Source organism: Acanthopagrus latus, chromosome 1 (assembly GCF_904848185.1).
Source record: "Acanthopagrus latus isolate v.2019 chromosome 1, fAcaLat1.1, whole genome shotgun sequence".
Classification (NCBI taxonomy): domain Eukaryota; kingdom Metazoa; phylum Chordata; class Actinopteri; order Spariformes; family Sparidae; genus Acanthopagrus; species Acanthopagrus latus.
The window spans coordinates 1,595,997-1,618,496 of NC_051039.1; the positions used below are offsets into that span (position 1 = coordinate 1,595,997).

At 44.4% G+C, this 22,500-nt stretch overlaps 3 protein-coding genes across 9 annotated transcripts in view; 2 read left to right on the forward strand and 1 right to left on the reverse strand.

Moving 5' to 3' along the window:
- LOC119022313 (equilibrative nucleoside transporter 2-like) overlaps positions 1–5,764 on the reverse strand; it is a 14,249-nt gene extending 8,485 nt beyond the window's left edge. The window contains exons 1-3 of one of the 3 annotated variants that reach the window (XM_037103162.1): positions 4,185–5,764; positions 236–406; positions 1–36 (exon numbers count right to left, since the gene is read on the reverse strand). The exon at positions 1–36 is cut by the window's left edge and continues 11 nt beyond it. The gene's annotated coding sequence lies outside the window, so the exon portion shown is untranslated. The remainder of the gene's footprint in view (positions 37–235; positions 407–4,184) is intronic. The other 2 variants (XM_037103079.1, XM_037103317.1) reach the window with 2 other exon arrangements.
- On the forward strand, positions 1,387–14,156 carry LOC119022470 (E3 ubiquitin-protein ligase pellino homolog 1-like). 3 transcript variants are annotated; one of them, XM_037103445.1, is made up of 7 exons: positions 1,387–1,635; positions 8,737–8,898; positions 11,045–11,174; positions 11,442–11,543; positions 12,023–12,220; positions 12,318–12,506; positions 13,084–14,156. In XM_037103445.1, the coding sequence occupies exons 2-7, from the start codon at positions 8,813–8,815 to the stop codon at positions 13,660–13,662; spliced, it is 1,284 nt and encodes a 427-aa protein (XP_036959340.1). In that variant the 5' UTR covers positions 1,387–1,635; positions 8,737–8,812; the 3' UTR covers positions 13,663–14,156. The 3 variants fall into 3 exon arrangements, with proteins under 3 accessions (XP_036959340.1, XP_036959410.1, XP_036959496.1); XM_037103515.1 differs by lacking the exon at positions 1,387–1,635 and adding an exon at positions 6,017–6,631; XM_037103601.1 differs by lacking the exon at positions 1,387–1,635 and adding an exon at positions 6,735–8,302.
- Positions 14,157–14,720: 564 nt separating this feature from the next.
- The window catches only part of vps54 (VPS54 subunit of GARP complex), a 27,944-nt gene continuing 20,164 nt past the window's right edge, over positions 14,721–22,500 (forward strand). For 2 of the 3 annotated variants that reach the window (XM_037102281.1, XM_037102394.1), the window contains exons 1-3: positions 14,721–14,885; positions 19,577–19,742; positions 20,104–20,339. In XM_037102281.1, the coding sequence (XP_036958176.1) occupies positions 19,607–19,742; positions 20,104–20,339 (372 nt within the window). In that variant the 5' untranslated portion in view covers positions 14,721–14,885; positions 19,577–19,606. Of the gene's footprint in view, positions 14,886–19,576; positions 19,743–20,103; positions 20,340–22,500 lie in introns of those variants that run through there. The other variant, XR_005075761.1, reaches the window with a different exon arrangement.

The window sequence follows — 22,500 nt, forward strand, 5'->3', positions numbered from 1 at the left end:
AGCAGGTGTGATGCGGGTCGGACAGATGGATCGAGTCTGATCAGAAAAAAGGCGGTGAACAACTTTTTAACCCACTTGAAACGTTTGATCAACGCGCCTTCCTCAGATTTCCGCCTTCCTCACTGTCTCAGAGCAACACGTGCGGCGAGACTCAACGTGACGAACCATTCAGAACTCCATATGGAAAACTTCAAATTTAGTTAAAAGTGATGAAAACAAGGCGGACAGAGCTCACCTGAGGGTCGGAGCGGGCTCACGCGGGTCGGACAGGTGGATCGGTTTTGTTTGAATGAATGGAAAAGGCGGGCGCGCGGCGCTACTTTTCAGGCAATGGGTTTCCTCGTCGTCACTACAGGACACGCCCACTGTTCACATCAGAAGTTATGGATGGAGCGAAGTCATCTTCCTGTGTGTGTGCGTGCGTGAGTGAGTGTGTGTGTGAGAGAGAGAGAGAAATAACAGCTGAAGCTCGAACTTTCACAATAAAACACCAGTTTATGCTGCATTTAGGCATTTTAACTTTGTGTCTTGTCAGTAAACATTAAGAAAGTACTGAGAAAATGCTTTTTTACTGTTTTTTTGTTACAGGTTGTTTTATGTCACTGCAAACAGGACCAACAGCTGATTCTGTAGACTCTGTATGTGTTGAAATGTAAACACATAAAGTGTCTGTAAGTACGGCTCCACGGAGCGCCGCAGGCACGATCCTGAAACCTGAAAAACAGTTGACATTTTTGCAATTCCAGGGCGGTTGCTAACAAGTGTCTGAATGAGACTACAGAGGTTGTCGGGGACATTAAACGTCCTCACAGCAACACGGAGACTCATCTACTCACTAGTCCGTCTTTACAGGCCACTTTAGTTCCACACTGTTCTAACTCTGACTTTACAACTTGTACACTGATCAGTTTATAGAAAACCTGGATAGTAATTGTGCAGTAAGACTCTTAGTGGTGGAGACGTTTCAGTCATGTGACCGTGATGTCGTCTGTTTGTAGCCTAACATTAGCTTCTTACTGCTACACAGTTAATGTAGCTTCACACATCACAGAGTGGAGTTCATCTGTGGAGATTATCTGGATCAACAGAACCTGGATGGGTCAGAAACCTGAGATTATTTTCCAGAATACAGTTCAATGATCCCACAGAGGAACCAGAGAGATGCTGACTTCAGTCATCGCATCGTCCTGCAGGCCGCTGTGACATCATCAATCACTTTGATTGAACCCAGAGTGATTCAGTTCTCTTCACTTTTGAACTGAACCTGCAAGGATCCGAAATGTGACATTATTCTCTTGAATAATCCAAAATACACTGCAACAATCCCAAAGTCAAACCGGAAGGGGCGTGACTTCGGTTTCATTCGTTTTATTTTGAAACGCATACCGGAAGTGCCTGTAGTTTACACTGTAGGCTCTCAGGACTGAGCTCAGGTCACATCAGCGCCTCAGAGTCGGAACAGAACCTCACTGGGCTTGAGTCCACTTTAAGGAGTCCAGGACAGACTGCTGAGGACAGACGTGTTAATCCACCGGTACCGGACATTTAATAACACTTTCTTCCGCTCAGAAACAGTGAAACACTGTCGGTAACGGGACGGAGATATCCGGGACATGACAACGGTTTAGAACTTTGGTAAGTTTATTGTTCAAAGTCTGAATTTCTCTTTATTCTTAATAACTTTAACAACTTTAAAACCTGTTCCCCACAGTCCGCAGTCATGCTAAGATGGAACAACGAGCTAGTTAGCAAACGAATTAGCTACTTTAAAGTTCTCAACTGTTTAAATTCATACCGCTGCGTTAGCTAACGACACAGACGGTAACTAGCTAAGTGTTGTACAAACAGCGCAGTTAACACCTGAACAACGAGTCAGAAGTGGCTAATAAGGTTAATATTAATCAGAAACAATAACCCATAACGCTGATATTCATGTGAAAGTTATTGTATTTAATGCCAGACAAGTTTGGTGTTAATATATAATGTAAACACCCTAAAACACCACTTTAAAATCACTACAGAGACATATTACGTTATTAAAATGCCATAATGTTCTTGTTTAATGCTTCTCTTTGTCTCCCTGGGTGGTCATACAGTACTCCCACACCACACAATGAGGCTGTATTCCCTCCAAGTGTGTTTAAAACTGAATTATGATCTTTAATTTAACAATTTACCAACTACAAAGTCATTTTAAATACGTCTTCAAGTACTCTGATTGTTCTGTAATATGTGATATATTATCCTATAACACTATACTTGTGTGTGCAGTAACTACATTCAGAATTTAAATTGAGCTTTTTTAAAAATATTTTTACAGGATAATAATGGATATTGGTCCACATACACTTTGCTATCACACCACAGTAGGACATGTGGTAACAGAGCATGTGAGTGTTGTATGTGATCCTGATCAGGGGGCTCCAGCAGTGCTCGTGGTTGCCGGGCCGGTCTGTCCGGCTCCGTGTAGCCCAGCTGGCCTCTTTTGTTCCGGCCACACAAACTGATTAGCATGCACCATCCTACCAGAGCATCTGTCCCCCTGCAGACGCTGCTTTTGTTCCCCCGTTTAAAAAACTTGAGAGTTGGCCCTTTTTTGTCCAACTGTCCGCTCGTATTAAAAGCTCACAGCCCACGTCAGCCCCGTCTTCACACGCGAACGCTGACCTAGAACCCGGAGAAGGTTCAGATCTGCACAGAAGAGACGGTCACAGTTCAAGCTGTCTGTCACGGATACGGCTGAAAGCAGTCGCAGTATTCATGCGTGGCTTCATACAGTTTTTATAGAGCATCTGTGAGAAGAACCCACCACTGCTAACATCAACAGGAGTGAATACACTCTTTCAAACTATAACATTAAGCCTTTTCACTGAAAAAACATCATACTATAGACATAAGTTTGGATTAGATATGACTTTAATCATCTGGAGGGTAAATCATTGTGCAGAACAAAGAAGAAAAGAGTTCCAATATGAAATAAAACATTTAGATTAGGAGTGAAGTATGAACAATACCGGAAAGTAATATACGGATCATAAAACTACAAACGGGTTAACAGAAAGTGTCATAAAGAAATAAACAGGTTTACAGAAAAGATCATAAAATCATAAAGCGAGTGATGGTGATTATCACCTCGGCTGAACGAGTAATAAGGAAATAATCCAAATTAGAAACGCGAGACAGGAAGGAAAGTGTACAAAACAATAATCAGACTGAGGGTGTTCAGACGGTCTTTGAATTTCTGTTGATTATTTTGTACACTTTTGAATCATTTTTAAAGGAGCAGTCTGTAGTTTTGTTGAAGACATATTAATCTACATAGTGCTCCTTTAAATCTGCAGGATCAATAATTACGATTATGACTATTTGTTCACGATCTGAGCAGTCAGGGCAGAATTAACTACTACACCTTTAAAAAGCGGCACCATGTAGTTTAGTGGAAGAAATTCAAACTCAGATTTTTGTGTATTTACAATATTAATGAGATAATAATACAAACTCAGAAATATGTATTATTCCCATAAGAGAATAAACAAGCTGTTCAGAGGAAACACTGTTAGAGAGGTGGCAGGGTCCGCCACACGTAAACACAGTTTGTTTATTCAGTCGCGAGGACAAAGAGAGTTGCGGACTGCTCCTTTAACTGGACATCTGCTCTGACTACAGACTAAATAATTGACTAAACTTTTGTTCTGTTCTGTGTTGTTGACCCGGTTCTGTTTACAACAACAATAACACCACGCAGAAACACCAGGAGGGGAAAGTGTCCGATCCAGGCTCAACGTCTACAGTGTAAACATCATATTAGTATATGTATGATATATTTTTTGTCAGATACTTTAAGACTTTTACTCGAGTATTATTCAAACAGGTGACTTTCACTTGGACCAAAGTAATCTATTAACATGTATCTTCACTTTTATTCCAGTATGACTTATCGATACTCATTAAAATACTCTTAAATGTATCTGTTATTGATAAATACATAGTAATACCATAATGATAAAACATATCAGGATACTAAATGTAATATTTTTGGTTGTCGTGACATAATAAATGTTTAATTAACGTGCCTTCATCTGTTATTGCCGCCTTTCACAGACAAAGTCAACACATGTAATGATGTGAAAAACCCATTCAGAACTCCATATGAAAATCAGCATATTTAGGCAGACGGCGCTCACCTGGGAGTCGGAGCAGGTGTGATGCGGGTCGGACAGATGGATGGAGTCTGATCAAGAAAAAGTGGTGAACAACTTCGTAATCCACGTGAAACTTTTCTTCATCGCGCCTTCCTCACAGTCTCAGAGCAACACGTGTGGCGAGACTCAACGTGGACCGGTTCTGTTTGAGTGAATGAAAAAGGCGGGTGCATCTATCAAGGATGGGCACGACTGCACACTTTACCTGGAACTGTTTATAAGCAAATAGATCTCCTCATCATCACTACAGGACATGCCCACTTTACATCCCAGCAGGCTGAAGTTTAGGGTGAAGTCGAATCAGTCAGTAACAGAAGAGTGATCAGGATGTTTATGGTCACCTGGAAAACACGTGTGATGGTTGTGCAGCAGCTTCAGAACAAAGACGGAAAGACTTCCAATGTGAAATATAACATTTAAATTGGGAGTGAGGGAGCACAATACCGTAAAGTAATATACGGATCATAAAGCTATACACAGAGTTACAGTAAGGTTCAAAATATCATAAAGCAGGTGATGGTGAGCGTCAACAGGATTTATCACCTCGGCTGAACGATCTCTGGAACAAGGAAATAATCCAAATTAAAACATGAGACGGGAAGGAAAGTGTACAAAGAATCAACAAACTGAGGGTGTGTAGACGGTCTTTGTACAATATTAACCTGCCAGCTGAGTTCTGTTGGTTATTTTGTACACGCTTGAATCGCTTGATAGTTTTAAAGGAGCAGTCTGCAGTTTTGTCAAAGACATTGCAGGATCGATAATAATAATTATGATTATGACTATTTGTTCACGATCTGAGCAGTCAGGGCAGAATTCACTGCTACACCTGTAAAAAGTGGCACTATGTAGTTTAGTAGAAGAAATTCAAACTCTAGACTAAATAAGCTGTTCTCAGAGGAAACACTGATTTGAAGTAAGAGAGGTGGCAGGGTCCGCCACATGTAAACAGAGTATAACAGTATGAACTGTGATGTTTCTATAAGGTCAGTTTGTTTATTCAGTGTAGAAGACAAAGCGAGTTACAGACTGCTCCTTTAACTGGACATCTGTTCCTACTACACACTATATAACTGAATGAACGTGTGTTCTGTTCTGTGTTGTTGACCCGGTTCTGTTTACAGCAACATTGACACCACTCAGAAACGCTGCGGGGGAAAGTTGTCTGTTTTTAAGTTATTTAGAGATGACAGTTGGTCCTCCGGCTTTTGTTTGGCTTCTGTCTAATGTCATGTGATCTCATTCAACAAATTGGTAAAACATGTTTAAATCTTGGTTATAATGATTTTATCATGGTATTGATCTGTGGGCGGATCCTCCGGCGTGTCTGTACGTTCTCTGTGATTTAACAGAACGATTGATGAGTAACTCTTCTTTGTTAATCGGGTTAAATTCCTCCGAGATGATCCGAGTAAACCGTTCACATGGTGCAGAGACGAGACGACACTGTCGCCTGGAGCTGCTCCACACTCAGTTATTAGTGCGCATATAAACACACTGATGGTATTGTTTGTGTGTGTGTGTGTGTGTGTGTGTGTGTGTGTGTGTGTGTGTGTGTGTGTGTGTGTGTGTGTGTGTGTGTGTGTGTGTGTGTGTGTGTGTGTCTGTGACCTCCCTCCACCCAACACATCCACCCTCCTCCGCCTGTTGTGGGGACAGTTAGATGTGTTTGACAGGCTGCTCACTGACACTTCACAGCCACGGCCTTTATCTTCGCCTGTTGCTATGGTGAACTGGGTTTGTGTGTGTGTGTGTGTGTGTGTGTGTGTGTGTGTGTGCTCTGCAGGGTATTTCCTCTTCAGGGCTGATGTGAAAACAGAGCGGGTCGGTGCTGCCCTGGTTGGTCTGTGGGGTGTTTGGTGGGTTACTGGAGTTTGATTAACACACTGATGAATCATTAGCATGTTCATGGTGACACATTTTTGATCGCTGTAAACTGATAAACACCATCGTCTCCTTCACCAGCATGACCTGATTTCATGTGTGTGAAGCTGATATTTTTCCTGACGTTTGATCAAAGATCTGCAGATTCAACAGTTGTGGTTGTTCTGATCTGTATTCTGTCACCATGTTACTGACTCCAGATCAGAGAGATCACGTCTCCAGTCTGAATCTGACTCACAGAGCTCTGATAACCAGTCGTGTGCTCAACACGTGACCTAATTTACTTTCTTATCAAGTCAGTGATCTGGGTTGTGATTGTAGCTGCCAGAAAGAGCGCTAACACTTATGGTTTATATCTTGTATCCTGATATTGCCTAAAAACATGGTGATATTAGATCGTATCACCCAGCTAACATTAACCAACCAGTGAGAAGAAACGTCTGATCAGATACGTCTCCCGTCACAACACCAGAGAAATGACTCGCTCCACTGTCAGAGCTGATGACCTGTTGGGTCCAATAACATCTGGAGAGTCCAGAACCAGGGTGAGTGCTCGCTGGTGGAACAACTCAGATCCTTTACTTCAGTAAAAGAACAAGATTTCCAGATGTTTGACGTCACTCTGGTTGTACAAATACTCGCCTGAAAAACGTTTGCTTCCAGACTTCACTACAGAAATGGTAAATAGTATTTAGTAAATAAAATATATATAAAAATTGCATAAAACAATAATGATAAAAATAAGGGCAGCAGGGACAATGTTGGATGGATCTAAACTACTGAGACACAAGTATAAATACAGGATGTGAAGATAACAAGAACGTATTGTTGTTGTGCAAAGATAATAAATGTTTCAATAATCAAAATAAGTTAAGTGTTAGATGAAGTACCGGCAGTAAAACTTACTAGTTCTCTCAGCAGTGAAATTTGTGTAAAAAGCATCTGTTGCATCGATTGTTGGGACTGAAGTTGAACATTATTAGACAGTAAAGCAGCAGGAACAGAAGCTGCCGAGCTGCTGGTGAAGATCCTGAACTCCCTGCAGCTTCGTGTTGTTCAGGCTGAGATCTGAGTCACAAGTGAGGGATAGAATCAGCTTTGAGCGGCGGTGCGAACAGAACGACGTGTGATTCACCTCCGTGTCGCGCTCGAGGTGGACGCCACGTCTCCGTCACGAGAGGAAAGAGACGCACAACAGAGCGCTTGTTGTGGAGGAGTGAAGTCACTTTAGAGAGTCGTCCTCCTTATGTGGCGTCCAGTTACAGGCGCTGAAAGGGTCTCTGTGCCCCTGCAGTTCACTGGATGCATTCATGGCGTCTGAAATAAGCTCCGGTCAGGGTGGAGGGGCGAGGCTCGCCTTTCTTTATACGTCTGTCTGTAAATGTCCTCCACCCACTGAACACAGCAGATTCCTAGATAACGTTTCCAACTGGGCTGCAGGGAGAGGAGACGACCATCAGGCTGCTGAACTACAGATTATTAGACTTGGATCCGTCACCAGCTGTGAGGACGTGGACGGTGTTTCTTTAAAACAAAGTCATCTGATAAGACGTGCATTTAAAGGAGCACTACGTAGTTTTAGAGAAGAAATTCAGGCTATTAATGAGGTAAAAGTACAAACTCAGAAATATGTCGTTTCTCCAGAAGTGAAGAAACAAGCTGTTCTTCCAGAACACTGTTTGAAGCTAGAAAGGTGGCAGGGTCCGCCACATATGAACAAAATGGAACAGTATGAGAGCAGGAGCTGGAAATCACATCATAACCCTGTTCCAGTGTCAGGACCAGCTGTAGCCGGTAGCCTTTATTAGCTAACCAGCTGTCAACAACCTGTTAGGCCTCATCAGTCAGAGGTGCTGATGAACAGTTGATGTGTGGGGACATCTTGAGCTCCGGGTCGGTGAGGTGCGTCCCGGCCCGCAGGAAGAACGCCCGGCTGTGAGACCAGCGCGTGATTACATCATCACGTGATGCACTGCGGCCCAGAAACACTTGTTCTGACTTTCACTGTCAGAACTGAAGCCATTCGCTCCAGTAAAGTTAAGAATGTTCTAGAAGAGCTGCAGGATTAAATTGTTTGATCCCTGTTCAGGTTAGCCGGGTGCTAAACCGGAGATTAGCCGGCTGGATGGTGCAGGTTGAGGTTTTCAGCTTCAGAACTGGCCACTGTGGAAGCTCCGCCTCCAGCACGGCGTCCAGATGGTACACAGTGTCCACCGGTGCGTCTGACTGTGGGGGATGTTTGAAATGAAATGTGTTTAAATCAGCAGAGAATTAAACATGAGTTGTGTAACCGGCAGGTCGGTGATGACGTCACTGAATCAGTGCTCAGCTTGTTTTTTTTTTCTGGTGGCACAAAGAATTATAACATGAGTTCAGTGTGCTGCGAAGTGAGTCACCCCGTCACAGATGTAACTGGGTTTGTTTTACACCTAACAACCCTGCTCAGTGTGCTGGACTCAATACATACATTGTCTGGCCCTGTTGCTCCCGCCTCCCTGCACAAAGACAGGGTGGGTGTATTGTGCCGCTGAATGCTGTTGTGTTGGAAGCTTTTGTGTTTGTGTGAATGTCTGAAGAAGGTTTTTTACATTTTGAATTAAACATGACCGTGAGTGCGTGTCTTATGCAAACATCTTGTATGTGTCTGCAGGTGAAGCGAGTACCTGCACTGATGGAGGCTCTCTGAGGGTGACAGTGGGAACGTCCTCACCCAGAAGGCTGCACAGATGTTTTCACTCGGTCAGGAAAACATCTCCACCTCCCCTGCTTCCACCAAAGGACCAGTCAAATATGGAGAGCTCATTGTTTTGGGGTAAGACACTCACTGAGGGGCTTTCACAGCTGTGGTCAGCTTATCGAGGTGGAGTCTTAAAGGTTTCGCTTGTTTTAGTCTTGTAACTCCTCGAACGTGCACTTTACAAGACTGCTGATCGTTTTCAGAAGAATCTGGAGCCTCATTACAGAAACGTTAACATCTGAATCCTTCATCTCAGCGGGCGATGACATTCAGGACATTTGGTGTCACAGAAATATTATTTTCTAACTGCATTCAGGAAGAAATGGTATCTTATCTTAGGACAGAAATGAAGCTGTTACAGAACCATGCTAACAGAAGAATGTCATCAGGTAGAAATGGTGAGTCTTAATAATGTAGACGACGTCCTAAACTCAAAATAACTGAGCCTGCAGGAGAAGCCAACACTGATGGGTCTGAAACCTCTGTAACGATCTTCGTACGTTACCTCCTCTGCTGCCGACAAGAATTTGTACACCATCAATATTAAACTGATTTGATACATCTGAGCTCGGTGCCGTGTAACAGTTTAATTTGCAGTTTGAACCTCAGTCCATCAGGAGCAGCACAGCTCCAGCTGATTGCAGTTTAACGTGTGGAGAGAAGAATGCAGCTGACTTCCTGACTGACCGCCGCTCGCTGCGGTTCAGGGAGGTCGACAGACGTCAGCAGAGTCGTGGCCGCTGTGGCTTCAGACCTTTTGTTTGCTTTTCGCATTATGTTATCCGCAGATGAAATTAAACAGTCTGGCCGACCCGGTAACTAACAATTAGAGCGGTCATAAGGTTTAATTTTAAAGCTCCTACAGTCAGTGAGAACAGAGGTGGTGTTATGTGTCATGGAGCTGGAGGTGGTCTGGGTTTGTATGAGAGGAGGAGCACGTCACTTTATCTCGACCTCAGGAAGTTTGCATTATCCAGGGAAAGAATGGCTCCACTTTTAACTGAACTCTGGTGTTTACTTGACCCGCTGCTGGCAGCAGTCTGGTTCTGAAGATAACCTCCAGCTCAGCTGACTCTTTATTAAAGCTCCGACAGCATTTAGCTGGTTAGATTTAGATTTTCAGATTCGCTGCAGCGCAGGACGACAATTATGATCTGCGAGTGAAACTGTGTTTTGAAAATGAACATAGTTTGGTAGAGGCGAGAGGCGTCCTGATGGCTCGGGTGGATAATCTGACAGCCACGGCACCAGAACATCCTGTTTATTAATCTGGACTGGAACCGATGATGGACTCGAGCTTCCTGTCTGCTGAGAGAAAGAAAGGAACGTTTGGGAAATATACTGATTGTCTTCCTACCTGCAGCATGTAGACGCTTCAGTAGAGCTGCTGGATGAAGTGCTGTTTGTTTTGCTTTCCCTCCTGGTTTTTTATAAATGCATTTGCTAATGTGAGCGAATCTTAACCTGACCAATTAGAGCGGGCCGGGCTTTTTCAGGAGGGTGAATCGAGGTGCTGCAGCAGTGTATGTAATGTAATGTGGTTTCTGATCATTAAAGCTTGTAAACAGTTTCTATCAGACACTCAGAATAAAGATCCAAAGCTAAAAATGAGTATTTAAACATCAACTCGACCTGACAACAGGAAACACTTCAGCTCATAATCTATATTTAATCAATGAGCTGATTGTCCTCGAGGAAGTTACTGATCCGTACGTCCTCCTGGGTCAGGACTCAGACTTGTAGCTGTTGACTTCTCATTTCATAGTTGAAGCTTGAGACCTACATGTGACTCTGTCCCACCTCTGGCAGGTCCAGTGTTTATTGTCTGGGAGCAGAATAACGGAGCCCGGCTCCAGTTAATGTGGAGAAACTCCACCAGAGAGAAGAATGCAGCTGACTTCCTGACTGAAGGCCTTTCACTGTGGACACAAGAGAGCTCCTGTGGTTCAGGGAGGCCGGCTGCTGTGGGTTCAGACCTTTTGTTTGCTTCTGTGTTATTGTAATCTAGAGCTGAAATAAAGCTGTCTGGGCCCGCAGACTGTCACATGCTTCATCACCCAAGTATAAACCAGGAGAGGGTGATGACAGGGCGGAAACATCAGCTGCTGACCTCACATCATCTAAATATGAGCATTTACATGTTTGTGTCTTTAGCTGTGGAGTGAATCAGGCGTCACTGGTGGTTCAAGCTCACAAGAAGTGTCGGTTCTTGTGTGTTCAGGTGCAACGGCTCGCTGCCCAACGGTGACAAGGGGAGGCGGAAGAGTCGCTTCGCTCTGTGTCGCAGAAACAAGGCCAACGGTGTGAAACCCAGCACGGTGCACTCCTCCTGCACACCTCAGGCTGCCAAGGTGAGAGCTCGGCACGCCAGGTGAAGAGTCGGGCTGAGGACAGGAGTGAAACTCTCCTCCTGACGGTAAACGGCTCCGGATCAGAGCAGAATCTGGTCCAGGTGTTTGTTCCTCCAGGAGGTCCGGATCTGCACCGACTCTCTCCTCCAGAACTTGATGCCACTGTCACTCTCTGTGTCTCAGTCTTACTGCATCACTAATAAGATACCTCACAGCTGTGTTTGTCCTGGAACATGTCGTCACAGTTCATCTCTTCTGTGTTTAAAGGCGATAAGCAACAAGGAGCAGCACAGTATTTCATACACTCTGTCTCGGGCCCAGACGGTGGTGGTGGAGTACACACACGACAGCAACACGGACATGTTCCAGGTCTGCAGCAGTTACTGATTTCCATCCATTAATACAGATTTAATTAAACTTTGCGTGGTTGGTTTTAACTTTCTGTGTATAGACGACCACACAACAATCAGATAACAACCTGTAATTCAGAGTTCTGTGCTCATTCTCTGAAACCTCGTGTCTTTTTCACTGAGATTCAGTTCGACTCCTCCTTTTAGTCAATGGAAACAATTCTTCTTTTCCAACTATTCGTCTCTGCACGATGTCATGTTGCACAGTGTGGCGCCTGATAGAATTTCCTCAATCTACAAAAAACTGTGTTGGTGCTGCAAACTGTGGAAGACAGAAAGTAAAATAAGAAACTCAAATTGAGGAATTAGAGACAGAAATGAGGATCAACAAACAAATTAATCTTAGAAAATGTTCTGTTTTTTGTTTTTTTGCATCAACACTCACTCTGTGATCTCGCTCCGATCTGTAACCTGAGTCTTGCTCGTGTATCTTCACAGATCGGTCGTTCGACAGAGAATCCCATCGACTTCGTGGTGACGGACACGGTGCCCGGCGGTCAGAGTCAGGTTGATGGTCAGACGGTCCAGAGCACCATCTCCCGCTTCGCCTGCCGCATCATCTGCCAAAGAAACCCTCCGTACTCCGCCCGGATCTACGCCGCTGGCTTCGACTCCTCCAAGAACATCTTCCTGGGGGTATGCTGCCCTGACGTACACATTCATCACTGTGTTCTGTGTGATGAGACGTGAAGTGATTCTCAGTGCTGAACATGAATGTCTGACCTCGTGGCAGGAGAAGGCCGCCAAGTGGAGGATGCAGGACGGTCAGATGGACGGACTGACCACCAACGGAGTTCTGGTGATGCACCCGCGCCAGGGCTTCAACCAGGACTCCAAACCTGGACTTTGGAGGGAAATCTCCGTCTGCGGCAGCGTCTTCACGCTGCGGGAAACCAGATCATCTCAGCAGAGAGGCAAGATGGTGGGTGACTCCTCCGCCGCTCATGGGAGCTGTAGTTTTATCAACAGTGAACCAATTCAGTCAGTGACTTCAGAGTTGATCGCCAACATGTTTCTGTGTTTCCTCATAGTCCAGCAAACATGTCAGAGGCATTTTCTTTCTTTTTTAAAAAATATTTTAGAGCATTTATTCTTTTCATTCATATTTATTTACCAGCAGTCTTCTTCATAGGCTTTGTTAGTGCATTTCTGTGTCTCTGCTCTTCATTTTGACGTCATTCAAAAGAAACTGAAATATTTAAAAGTATAAAAATAAAACCGACTGTGTTTTGTTTTGAAGGACAGACTCGTAGCAGCACAAATTCTGTACTGTTCCTTTAACTTTGCTAATCATGTACAGTCTCATTTGTGCTGTCCGGTCTTTAGTATACAGTGATTAACTTTGGACAGTAAACCTCAGGAGCTTGTTTATTCAGAAAGGCTGAAGAATCCCCGTCATGGCCTTCACTGTGACAGTCTGCTTAGAAGATGAATTGAAACAGGGTGAGGTGTCTCTGTGTTGTTGTGGTTGACCTGTAACCTGCTGGTCTCTCCCTCAGGTGGACTCTGAGTGTAACGAGCTGATGGACGGCTCGCTCATCGACCTGTGCGGCGCCACCCTGCTGTGGCGGACGGCTGAGGGTCTGTCGCACACCCCCACCGTCAAACACCTGGAGGCCCTGCGGCAGGAGCTGAACGCCGGGCGGCCGCAGTGTCCGGTCGGCTTCAACACGCTGGCCTTCCCCAGCCTTCGCCGCAAAGACGTCCCGGACGAGAAGCAGCCCTGGGCCTACCTGCGCTGCGGCCACGTGCACGGCTACCACGGCTGGGGGGGCCGTCGTAACCCCGAGGTGGACGCGGAGTGTCAGGAGAGAGAGTGCCCCATGTGCCGGGCGCGGGGCCCCTACGTGCCGCTGTGGCTGGGCTGCGAGTCCGGCTTCTACGTGGACGCGGAGCCCCCCACCCACGCCTTCGTCCCCTGCGGTCACGTCTGCTCGGAGAAGACGACGGCGTTCTGGAGTCAGATCCCGCTGCCGCACGGCACGCACACCTTCCACTCCGCCTGCCCGTTCTGCATCCAGCCGCTGAGCGCAGAGTCCAGCTGCATCAGACTCATCTTCCAAAGCCCGCTGGACTAGAAGCTTCACCAACAGAACAATGTGCTTCCAGTGTTGGGATTTTCATAACTTAATTTTTTTATAACTTAATTTAACTTAATTCTGATCTTGGATACATTCATTGGGTTTGATTCCTGAACATCAGAGATGAGTCGGCGCTGGTTCTTCCTGGACGCAGCTGCACGACGGTTGATTTGCCTTAAACTTGTATTTATTTCTGAACCTCCTCAGTCACGTGTTTTGTAAATCAGTGCAGAATTTCCAGCTGTAATGTTTCCTGACAGCTGATCAATGTGTCACTCAGCCTTAAAGAGCCATTAACACTAAGACCTGATGTCAGTGTGGTTTCAGTCTCTGGTTTTTATTGTAGAGGCTTTTCTTTTTCTTTGGGAAACACAAAGTGACCTTCCTCTGTGATGCTGTTTCCTCTTTGAACACTGAATAACTGTATTTTATGATTTTAATACAAGCTTTGTATCGTAACATAAGAAAAATATATTTCTTGGGAAACTTTTTAAGCTGCTGTCTGTGACTTGGAACACACACACACTAAATATAATTATTTTAAACAAGATGAAAATACACCAAGAACAATAAACCAGCATCACTCAGATGAATAATCACAGTCAGTGATTTTATATGTCTGCATTTATATTTACACATGAAATTATTAAGAAGTAAAAAAAGAAACTACAATAATTAAAATTTATACCAACTTCCTCCAGTTTATTAGTCTAGAGTAAGATTGATCTGATCTTTAGCACCACCACGAGGCCAAACCTGGTACTGCAGCAAAATTCATCCTGTGCTCTCCTTTAAATTTCACAGATTATTCCTTTAAACAGGCTGAATTTAAGCTTTGTAGATAAATAACAATAAGAACATAGAACAGACAATAACACACATATGGACATACATGTAAACAAGAGTGGCTGTCACTACATGAAGATTTGGATTTTATATTGTTTTATTATATAAATGTATTGATTGTTTCTGATCGGAGACACACAGTGCGTAAAGGTGACGTCACAGCCTCAGTGGGAGCAGCTGGCCGGCAGGTGGCAGCAGCGCGCTTTGTGACCGGAGAAGAAGAACCCGCCGCTGGCCCCGCCTCCCGCAGTGCATGATGGTCGCTGTGCCGCTGGTGTCTGCAGCTGTGTGTCCTGGTGTTTGGCTCCCGGTTCCTCCGGTGTTCCTGTGATGGTGAAGAGGACAAACGCCGGCTGCTGTGCTCCACACGACAGGTACGGGAGCCGCGGAGGCTCCGCCGCCTCTGAGCGTCCCGGCGCGGCTCCGCTTCATGCCGCCTGTCAGAGAAGTTAGCTTCGCTGTCCGGCTAGCCTGCTAGCATTAGCCGGTCTACGTGTAACCCCGGCTGGACTCGCTGACAACATTAGCTTTAGCGTTAGCATTCGACACGGGCCGCTGTTATTCAGAGTTTTATCAGTCCTGTCATCGAAAGTGAACTTGTGTGTGTGTGTCCCGTGTTTCCGTGTAGTGTTGACTTCACTGTCGGCTCAGTGGATGTTACGTTAACGGTTACTGCTCTGAATGCACCGGGGCTAAGCTAAAGCTAGCTGGCTAGCTCCTGTCACAGCTGCATAGTGCATTGATTTGTCATAAACAGCACTAAACCTTGTTGAAGTGCAACATTAAACCCCTAATGTTCACTAAGTGGGATTAAAGTGACGTTTTGTTGGTTAACACAGTCAAATCTGATGCTAAACAGACTTTCAGCCAAACTTCAACTTCGCATGTTTCAGTCAATCTTTGCTGTGGCTATTAATCTACTGTATTTGTTTTAAAGTTGAAGGAGCTCTGTGTAGTTTAGTAGAAGAAATTCAAACTCAGAATTTTAATATTCACAATAATAACGAGGTCATAATGCTCAGAAATCTGATGTTATGTTGGGTTGTTGACAGAACGAGACAAAACCCTGATCAACGTGTTTCACAGTTTTCTGACATTTTATAGAAGAAATCAGCAGATCAGTCGACAAGCACAGGGAAAGTTGTTGTCTTCAGGTTTGAGTTGCCGTCACATCAGTCTTGTGATGAACATGTTATCCTGTCGATCGATCTGATGTGGCTGAGCTGATCGATCACACAGTTTGTGAGAGAGAGGCTGCAGTTTACTGGTCCTGTTGTTACGATTGGTCCAAATTATGTGATAAAACTGGAGCCTGACAGATCTGTTTGTGTTCATCCCAACATGGATGTTAGAGAGTGAAAAAACACGATATATTGGCCGATACACACATTTTACAATCACACTAACATAATCAAACACCTGTGACAAAGGTGTGTAATTTAGATTTGTTTCTGCGTTACAATCTCTTAAAGTAATTTTCATATCGGCACATGTGGAGCAACATACTGATATAAATATGAAATGATACAGCCAGACATCAGACTGAAACAAGGACGGCTCAACATTACGTCACCTGATCTTGCTTTGAGGCCAGACTGTGGTTTATTGAGTTTATTTATTATTTTCTTTCATTTTCTGGAGGTGTTTCTTCATCAGACGTCATCCTTCATAGATATGTTGGGCTTCAGTGTCTCTCCATCATCTCCCACCACAGTCTGTCCCAAAGAGAGTTTCAGTGATGTAACGATCCTTCCTTCCGTTTTGAGTCTCTTTACACTGAAACAGGAAACATGTTCTTGTATTCGTCAGTCGCCTGAGCTTCAGCTGACATGAATGTGAGAGAGAGGAAACATTCGTAGAGCTGAAGTGTGTTGTGACTTTACATCCGGGCTGAACTGTTGACAGTGTCATCCCGAGTGTTTGGATGAGGAGCAGTTTAAGGTCTTTCTCAGAGAGCGTAACAGTAACACTGACAGTTTACTCTACATCTGTGTTTGTGTTGGTTTGATTTCCTTCAGCCAAATCCTGAACATCAAATCAGATCAGGGTTATCTCCCCGCTGTCGTCTCTGCTGTGTTATCTGTCATCACTCTGTCATTCGATGATTTATTGTTTTCCATCATGTTAAAATCTCCTCAGGTCAAACAAAATGACTCTGAAAGGCTGTTCAGCACTTTGTTCAGGAGCTGGAATCCAGTCAGCGTGTAAAAAAATCTCTTTCTCCCAAGAATGCAGAAGCAAACGATAGAAACAGTAAACACACAATAAATCCTGTCCAACCTGCATCTTCTTGATGTACCTGCAGGCGTGAAAAGAAGCACATCACCGTGACATGAATCTGTCCTCGTCTCATTGAAATCCCCAGAAGCAGCACATCTGTCCCAGAAAAAAAGAAATTGGGCAGTTATTTCTATTTTTACCTGACAGAAGTGTCGTCAGGTGTTGGAAACAAGCTGCGACAGCTGCTCTGAAGCTTCTGACGTGTTTACTCTGCCGTTCAGCGCCAGACAAAGATGTTTTTAACGTGCAGACAGACAGACAGAAGCTAAAAGCAGCAGTGGTGCTAACAGCGAGGCTGCAGACCTTCATTCTGATCCTCTCATCAGTGTGACAGCAGGTTTCACATCTCCACAGTCTGAGCAGTCGGACCTACGGCTGTTTACTGTGTTTGCAGGACAGATGAGCTGAATGTAGCTCTGCACAGCTGATCACAGAGAGTCACAAACAGTTCTCATCATGGCACTGAGTTTAAAGGAACAGTTCGACCAGAAATGAAAGTTCAGATCACTTCCCCTCTACAGCCCGACTGACACGTCTGTTAGACGACGTAAGCTGCTGAAATTGGTGCGACACAAGAATATCTGTATCTGTATTCATGTTTCCTTATTATCTTTATTTTAATAGAAACTGTCCACTTCAGCTGCAGTTATATTTAATGACTGTGGACGACGACACTTCACCTGACTTCACATCAGCATGTAGATGATCAGATGAGGACTGAATCTTCATTTCTGTTTGAACTGTTCCATTATGTGTGCACCCTGCTGAATATAGTCTTGGTCAGATCTCCTTTCCTGCAGCTCAATATGAGACTTTTTTTAATTACCAACAGTAAAAAAAAAAGAAAGAAAGAAATTCAGTTTGAAGGCACATAGAATGAAGAAAAGCAGCAAACTGAAACAGTCAGAGGAGCCTGAACCAGAGACTTTCACATTCACTCATGAAACGATCAATATCTCATCAGAGTCGCTGCAGATGGATTTCCTGTTTACTGATCAGTTAATCAACTGAAGATGTTCGGCTCACAACATACTGACAGCAAAATGCTGCTTTGTTTAATCCGTCGCTGTTCGTAGAACAAACAGTGTAACAGAACTAAAACGAGCCTCGTCAGTTATTTATATTAACACTGACTCTGCTGACTCTGGAATATGAGAGTTGAACCGACGGAGGATCATCACCTGCCTCTGTGTTTCCTCCGCAGGTGTTTCATGTCAGTTACAGTTTTGGTTTTCATCACATATTCACAGTGTTTGGTTCTGAGTCAGGATCGTTTTGTAGAGCAGCAGCTGTTTTCTGACACAGTTAGAGATGAACGGCTGAACACGGCGGAGCTTTTAGATAAACTGTCAGAAACTTTTCTCAGGAGCTGCTGGAGACAAGAAACAGTGTTGGACTTAATTCATCAGGCGAACATGAACAGAACTCCAGCTGAGCTGTAGGTGAGCTTATGTTATCTTATGATCTTATGTGATGTCATTAGATGTCAGAAGTGGAAAATATAATGCAGTAACATCTGTTAATATAAGTAAAAGGACCTTATTTCAGAAAACCCTCGTCTGGTAGTGAATGAAGAGACACACAATGTCAAATCCTCATGTAGTTTTGGAGCCAACTGGGTCAGAAAAGTTTGTGAACGAGATGAATGTCACAATAAACTGGATCATACTGATGACTGCAGTTCTGGTTCTGGCTCAGTTCTGTGAGGTGCTGATACACAGGAGCAGCTCTACAGTGTTTACGACGGGTTTTCACAGTCGAACATCATGTGTGTGATTGATGACACAGTTCAGACGGGATCAATACTTCATCTGTCGCTCTTCATCACTACCAGAACAGGTTTGATCAAATAAGGCCGATGAGGTGAACAGGAAGGGGCGGGGCTTCAGCTCTCGTGATAAATATGGTAAATGAGGCCCAGCTGATGTCATTTTGTTGCTGATCCGTAGAAACTGTTAGAACAGCAGTTTGCTCTCGATGGAGCGGCGAGCTCAGCGGTGCTGGTGGTGACGATGATTCACGGCGGCTGAGCTGCGATTCATCAGCAACCTGCTGCACCGAACAAAGAAACGAGCAAAACCAGTTCTCAGTTCAGCTGCAGCGGCTCTGAGCAGGTTTCACTTCCTGTCCTTCACACATGAAACTCGAGTCAAACAGAATCAGTCAGTGGATGAAACTAATGAATGAAGACGGTCAGACTCAAACCAGCAGTGGACACAAACACTGGATTCATCTTGATTCGGTCTCTCACAACATCCTGTCGCCATAAATACTCACTGGAGCTCCAGGTGGGATTAATCCGCCGCTGAAAATAGTCCCCGACAGATGTTCTATGTCCTGCTGTTTCTTTACACCGAGCAGCTGTTGTAGGAAATTGTGGAACATTTTAAATGATGAATGAAATGATTTGTGACGTGATTTTAAAGATTCAGATCTCCAGTAAGAACCAATGGAAGATATGAAATAAAAAATACTCATCACAACGTCCAGAACCTGAAGTCACATCTTCAGATTGTTTCCTTTGTTCAACCGACAGTCCAAAACTCAGAGACTCGAACCAGACGGTGTTGATGAAATGATGAATCATATATCAATGCTGTATGTTGTGTCCATCCTCTAATCTGTTATTGTCGCAGCTCTAAGAGTAAGAAACAAAGACAGTAAGAAGAACTTCATGTCAGTGTTGTCCTGTAAAGCTGCACTGCAGTGTTTTCAGTTTTTCCCTCATTCTGTATCCCAGGAGATGTTTCTGATCTCAGCTGTTTGTCTCGGTGTGCGTCTGCAGCTAGCCTCCTGGGAGGCGAGTCCCGATGCCATGGCCTCCAGCCACAGGTCGTCCCCAGCGCCTCGCGGAGGCCGAGATGGGATCTATCCAAAGGAGCGGGATCCTTCCCCCCATCGATGCCGGCCCATCCGGTCCCTGCCTGACGTCTGTCCCAAGGAGCCGACAGGTGGGAACATCTGCAGTTAATGTCTTGAATTTACCAGTGAGCCTGAAGCAGAACGTCAGGATCCAGAGAGTCGTGTCTCATCAGTTTCTCAGCCTGTTCATCACTAAGTCCTTTTTATTTGGGACGTGTTTTACTTTGTGTAGAAAACATCGTGTGTGTTTGTCACAGTGATGTTCAGGACAGGTGTTGACAGCAGGTGTGAATAAACACAAGTTGACTTGTTGCACTCTTTGAATGTTAAGTGACATACAGTGATTTCATTAATAATCACAGTTGTTGAGATGAGTTTCCTGTTAATGGATCACGTTCTCTGTGCTGGAGCAGTTCAGGGATTGACTCTGTTGTTAACGTGGTCCTGCAGGTGAGGGGCGTGGCCTGTGCCCGTCCGTGGTGGCGGAGCACGACAGGTGGACGGTGTACAGCTCGAAGGTGAACCTCCCCGCCGCGCTGAACGACCCACGGCTCGCCAAACGGGAGTCCGACTTTTTCACCAAAACATGGGGGCTGGACTTCGCAGAGACGGAGGTGATGCCGTCCTTCTACCTCCCCAACATCACCCGGGAACACTTCGGGCCCTACCTGCAGGAGATGGCTCAGGTAACTCCCACACTGAGATATTCAGCTCAGAGCTCAGAGGACTCGCTGCTGATGGTGCAGATTGAAGGAGGGTGTGGTCGACGTCTGTGGTATCTGTCATGTTTATGTTCAGATGTTCCAGAAGTTACCAGGTCGTGTGTCAACATTCCTGTAGAAGCATTTTCAACTCCTGCAGATCAGTTTTGTTGTTTTCATTCATCACACTTAAATACATACAAAGAGATGTTAATAGAAACATTCATACCATCGTCTGCTGTCTGATTTTATAGTCTGTAGGTCCCATAATGCTTTGGGAATCATAAAGAGGAATTATAAAGTGCTAGTCAAGTCGTGATGATGTAGTTTTGTAAGCTAACCCAGAAGTTTACATCACCTGTGACAAGGTTCTGACCCGTCCAGGTTCTGTTGATCCAGATAATCTCCACAGATGAACTCCACTCTGTGATGTGTGAAGCTACATTAACTGTGTAGCAGTAAGAAGCTAATGTTAGGCTACAAACAGACGACATCACGGTCACATGACTGAAACGTCTCCACCACTAAGAGTCTTACTGCACAATTACTATCCAGGTTTTCTATAAACTGATCAATGTACAAGTTGTAAAGTCAGAGTTAGAACAGTGTGGAACTAAAGTGGCCTGTAAAGACGGACTAGTGAGTAGATGAGTCTCCGTGTTCGCTGTGAGGACGTTTAATGTCCCCGACAACCTCTGTAGTCTCATTCAGACACTTGTTAGCAACCGCTAACTGTTGTTAATTCAAAGTGGGATATTTACTGACGTTTTTGTTGTTGTATAAATAATGTGAAAGTCTCTTAAGCTTGTGGGAACCATAGAGCTTATTTAAGGCATTTAAACAAAAACCCAGTCAGAAAAACTTCTTGATTTTCTGAATTGCAAAGTGCAGAAACGTCAGCTGATATCCAGGATACAGGATGTTTCCTGCAGCGCTCTGTGGAGATATATTCAGACCTTCTTCTTCATGTTTTCTGGAGCCTTCATTTGTTTGCATTTCGGCACATACAAAGGCTGTTGAGTCAGCCGTTGGAAGTTCCTGTTTGCAGTGAAGTGATAATGAAAACAAAAATCATGATGATTCTGCCTCCTGAGGTGGATTTACAGATAATATCTGTAAGAAGAACCTTTCTCAGCTTTTGACACAGATCATTTCACTCGGGCGCTGAACGACCCTCGGCGAGCTGCAGTAGCTTCCTGTTGTTGTTTGAACACGCCCATCGTTCTGCTGCGTCTCAGCAGGGAAACAGAAGTATATTACTGACCTGAGACTCAGTCCAGATCACATACGTGCTGCAGCTGCCCTGACAGAGGACACGCTGAGGAAACACCACGTCATCATGACGCTGCCGCCTGAACTTTGATTCTCTTGCATCTACATCTGTTGTGGCTTTAGCACAAAATGTTGAAGTGCAAAGAACGTTGCTGTGACATGTGACCAATCAGATCAGTTCTCTGATTGCTTTCATATCAAAGCAGACTTGGTAAAGTAACTGAAATATAACAGAATCAATATTAAATCCATATTCAGTCGTTGTGTCCTCAGTGGTGATGCTCAGCTGGATGTGTGACGTCTTCTCTGCAGTGTTGTTTCTCCACGTGTGAACGACTTCACTCAGCGATTTCTTTTCATGATTCCTGACTGAGTTGTGGGTGTTGTGAAACTGTGGCGGTGCACCACACTCCTGTGTTTACTCCTCCACTGATTATGTCGGCTGTTTCCTGTTGTCACTTTAAACGTTAGTGAAAAGGTCGAATCCTGGATGTGATGAAAGTTTCTGATTCCTCGACGAGTGACTGACACGTGTTTGTTGCAGCAGTTTTAACCTTGAACGCTCTTCTCTTTCTTTTATTTAAAAGAGGACTTAGATTGATTTCCTCTCTGCTGACATTCATGTTTTTCTAAATCTGAGACCTTACAACGTATTAAAATATGTTGACGTGAGTTGTTGTGTCCTCGTGTGATGTTGTTGTTTGCTGTCCTCTCTCTTTCTGTTCAGCGTTGAAGCTGCGTTAACACCTCTCATGTGCTCATACAGCAGCATTTTATTCCTCCTTTTGTTTTTTATAACCTAGTTTAACATTCACTTCCTTGTACAGTAGTTGTAAAAGGACATGAAGTTTTAAAATTGGTCATAAAACCTCTC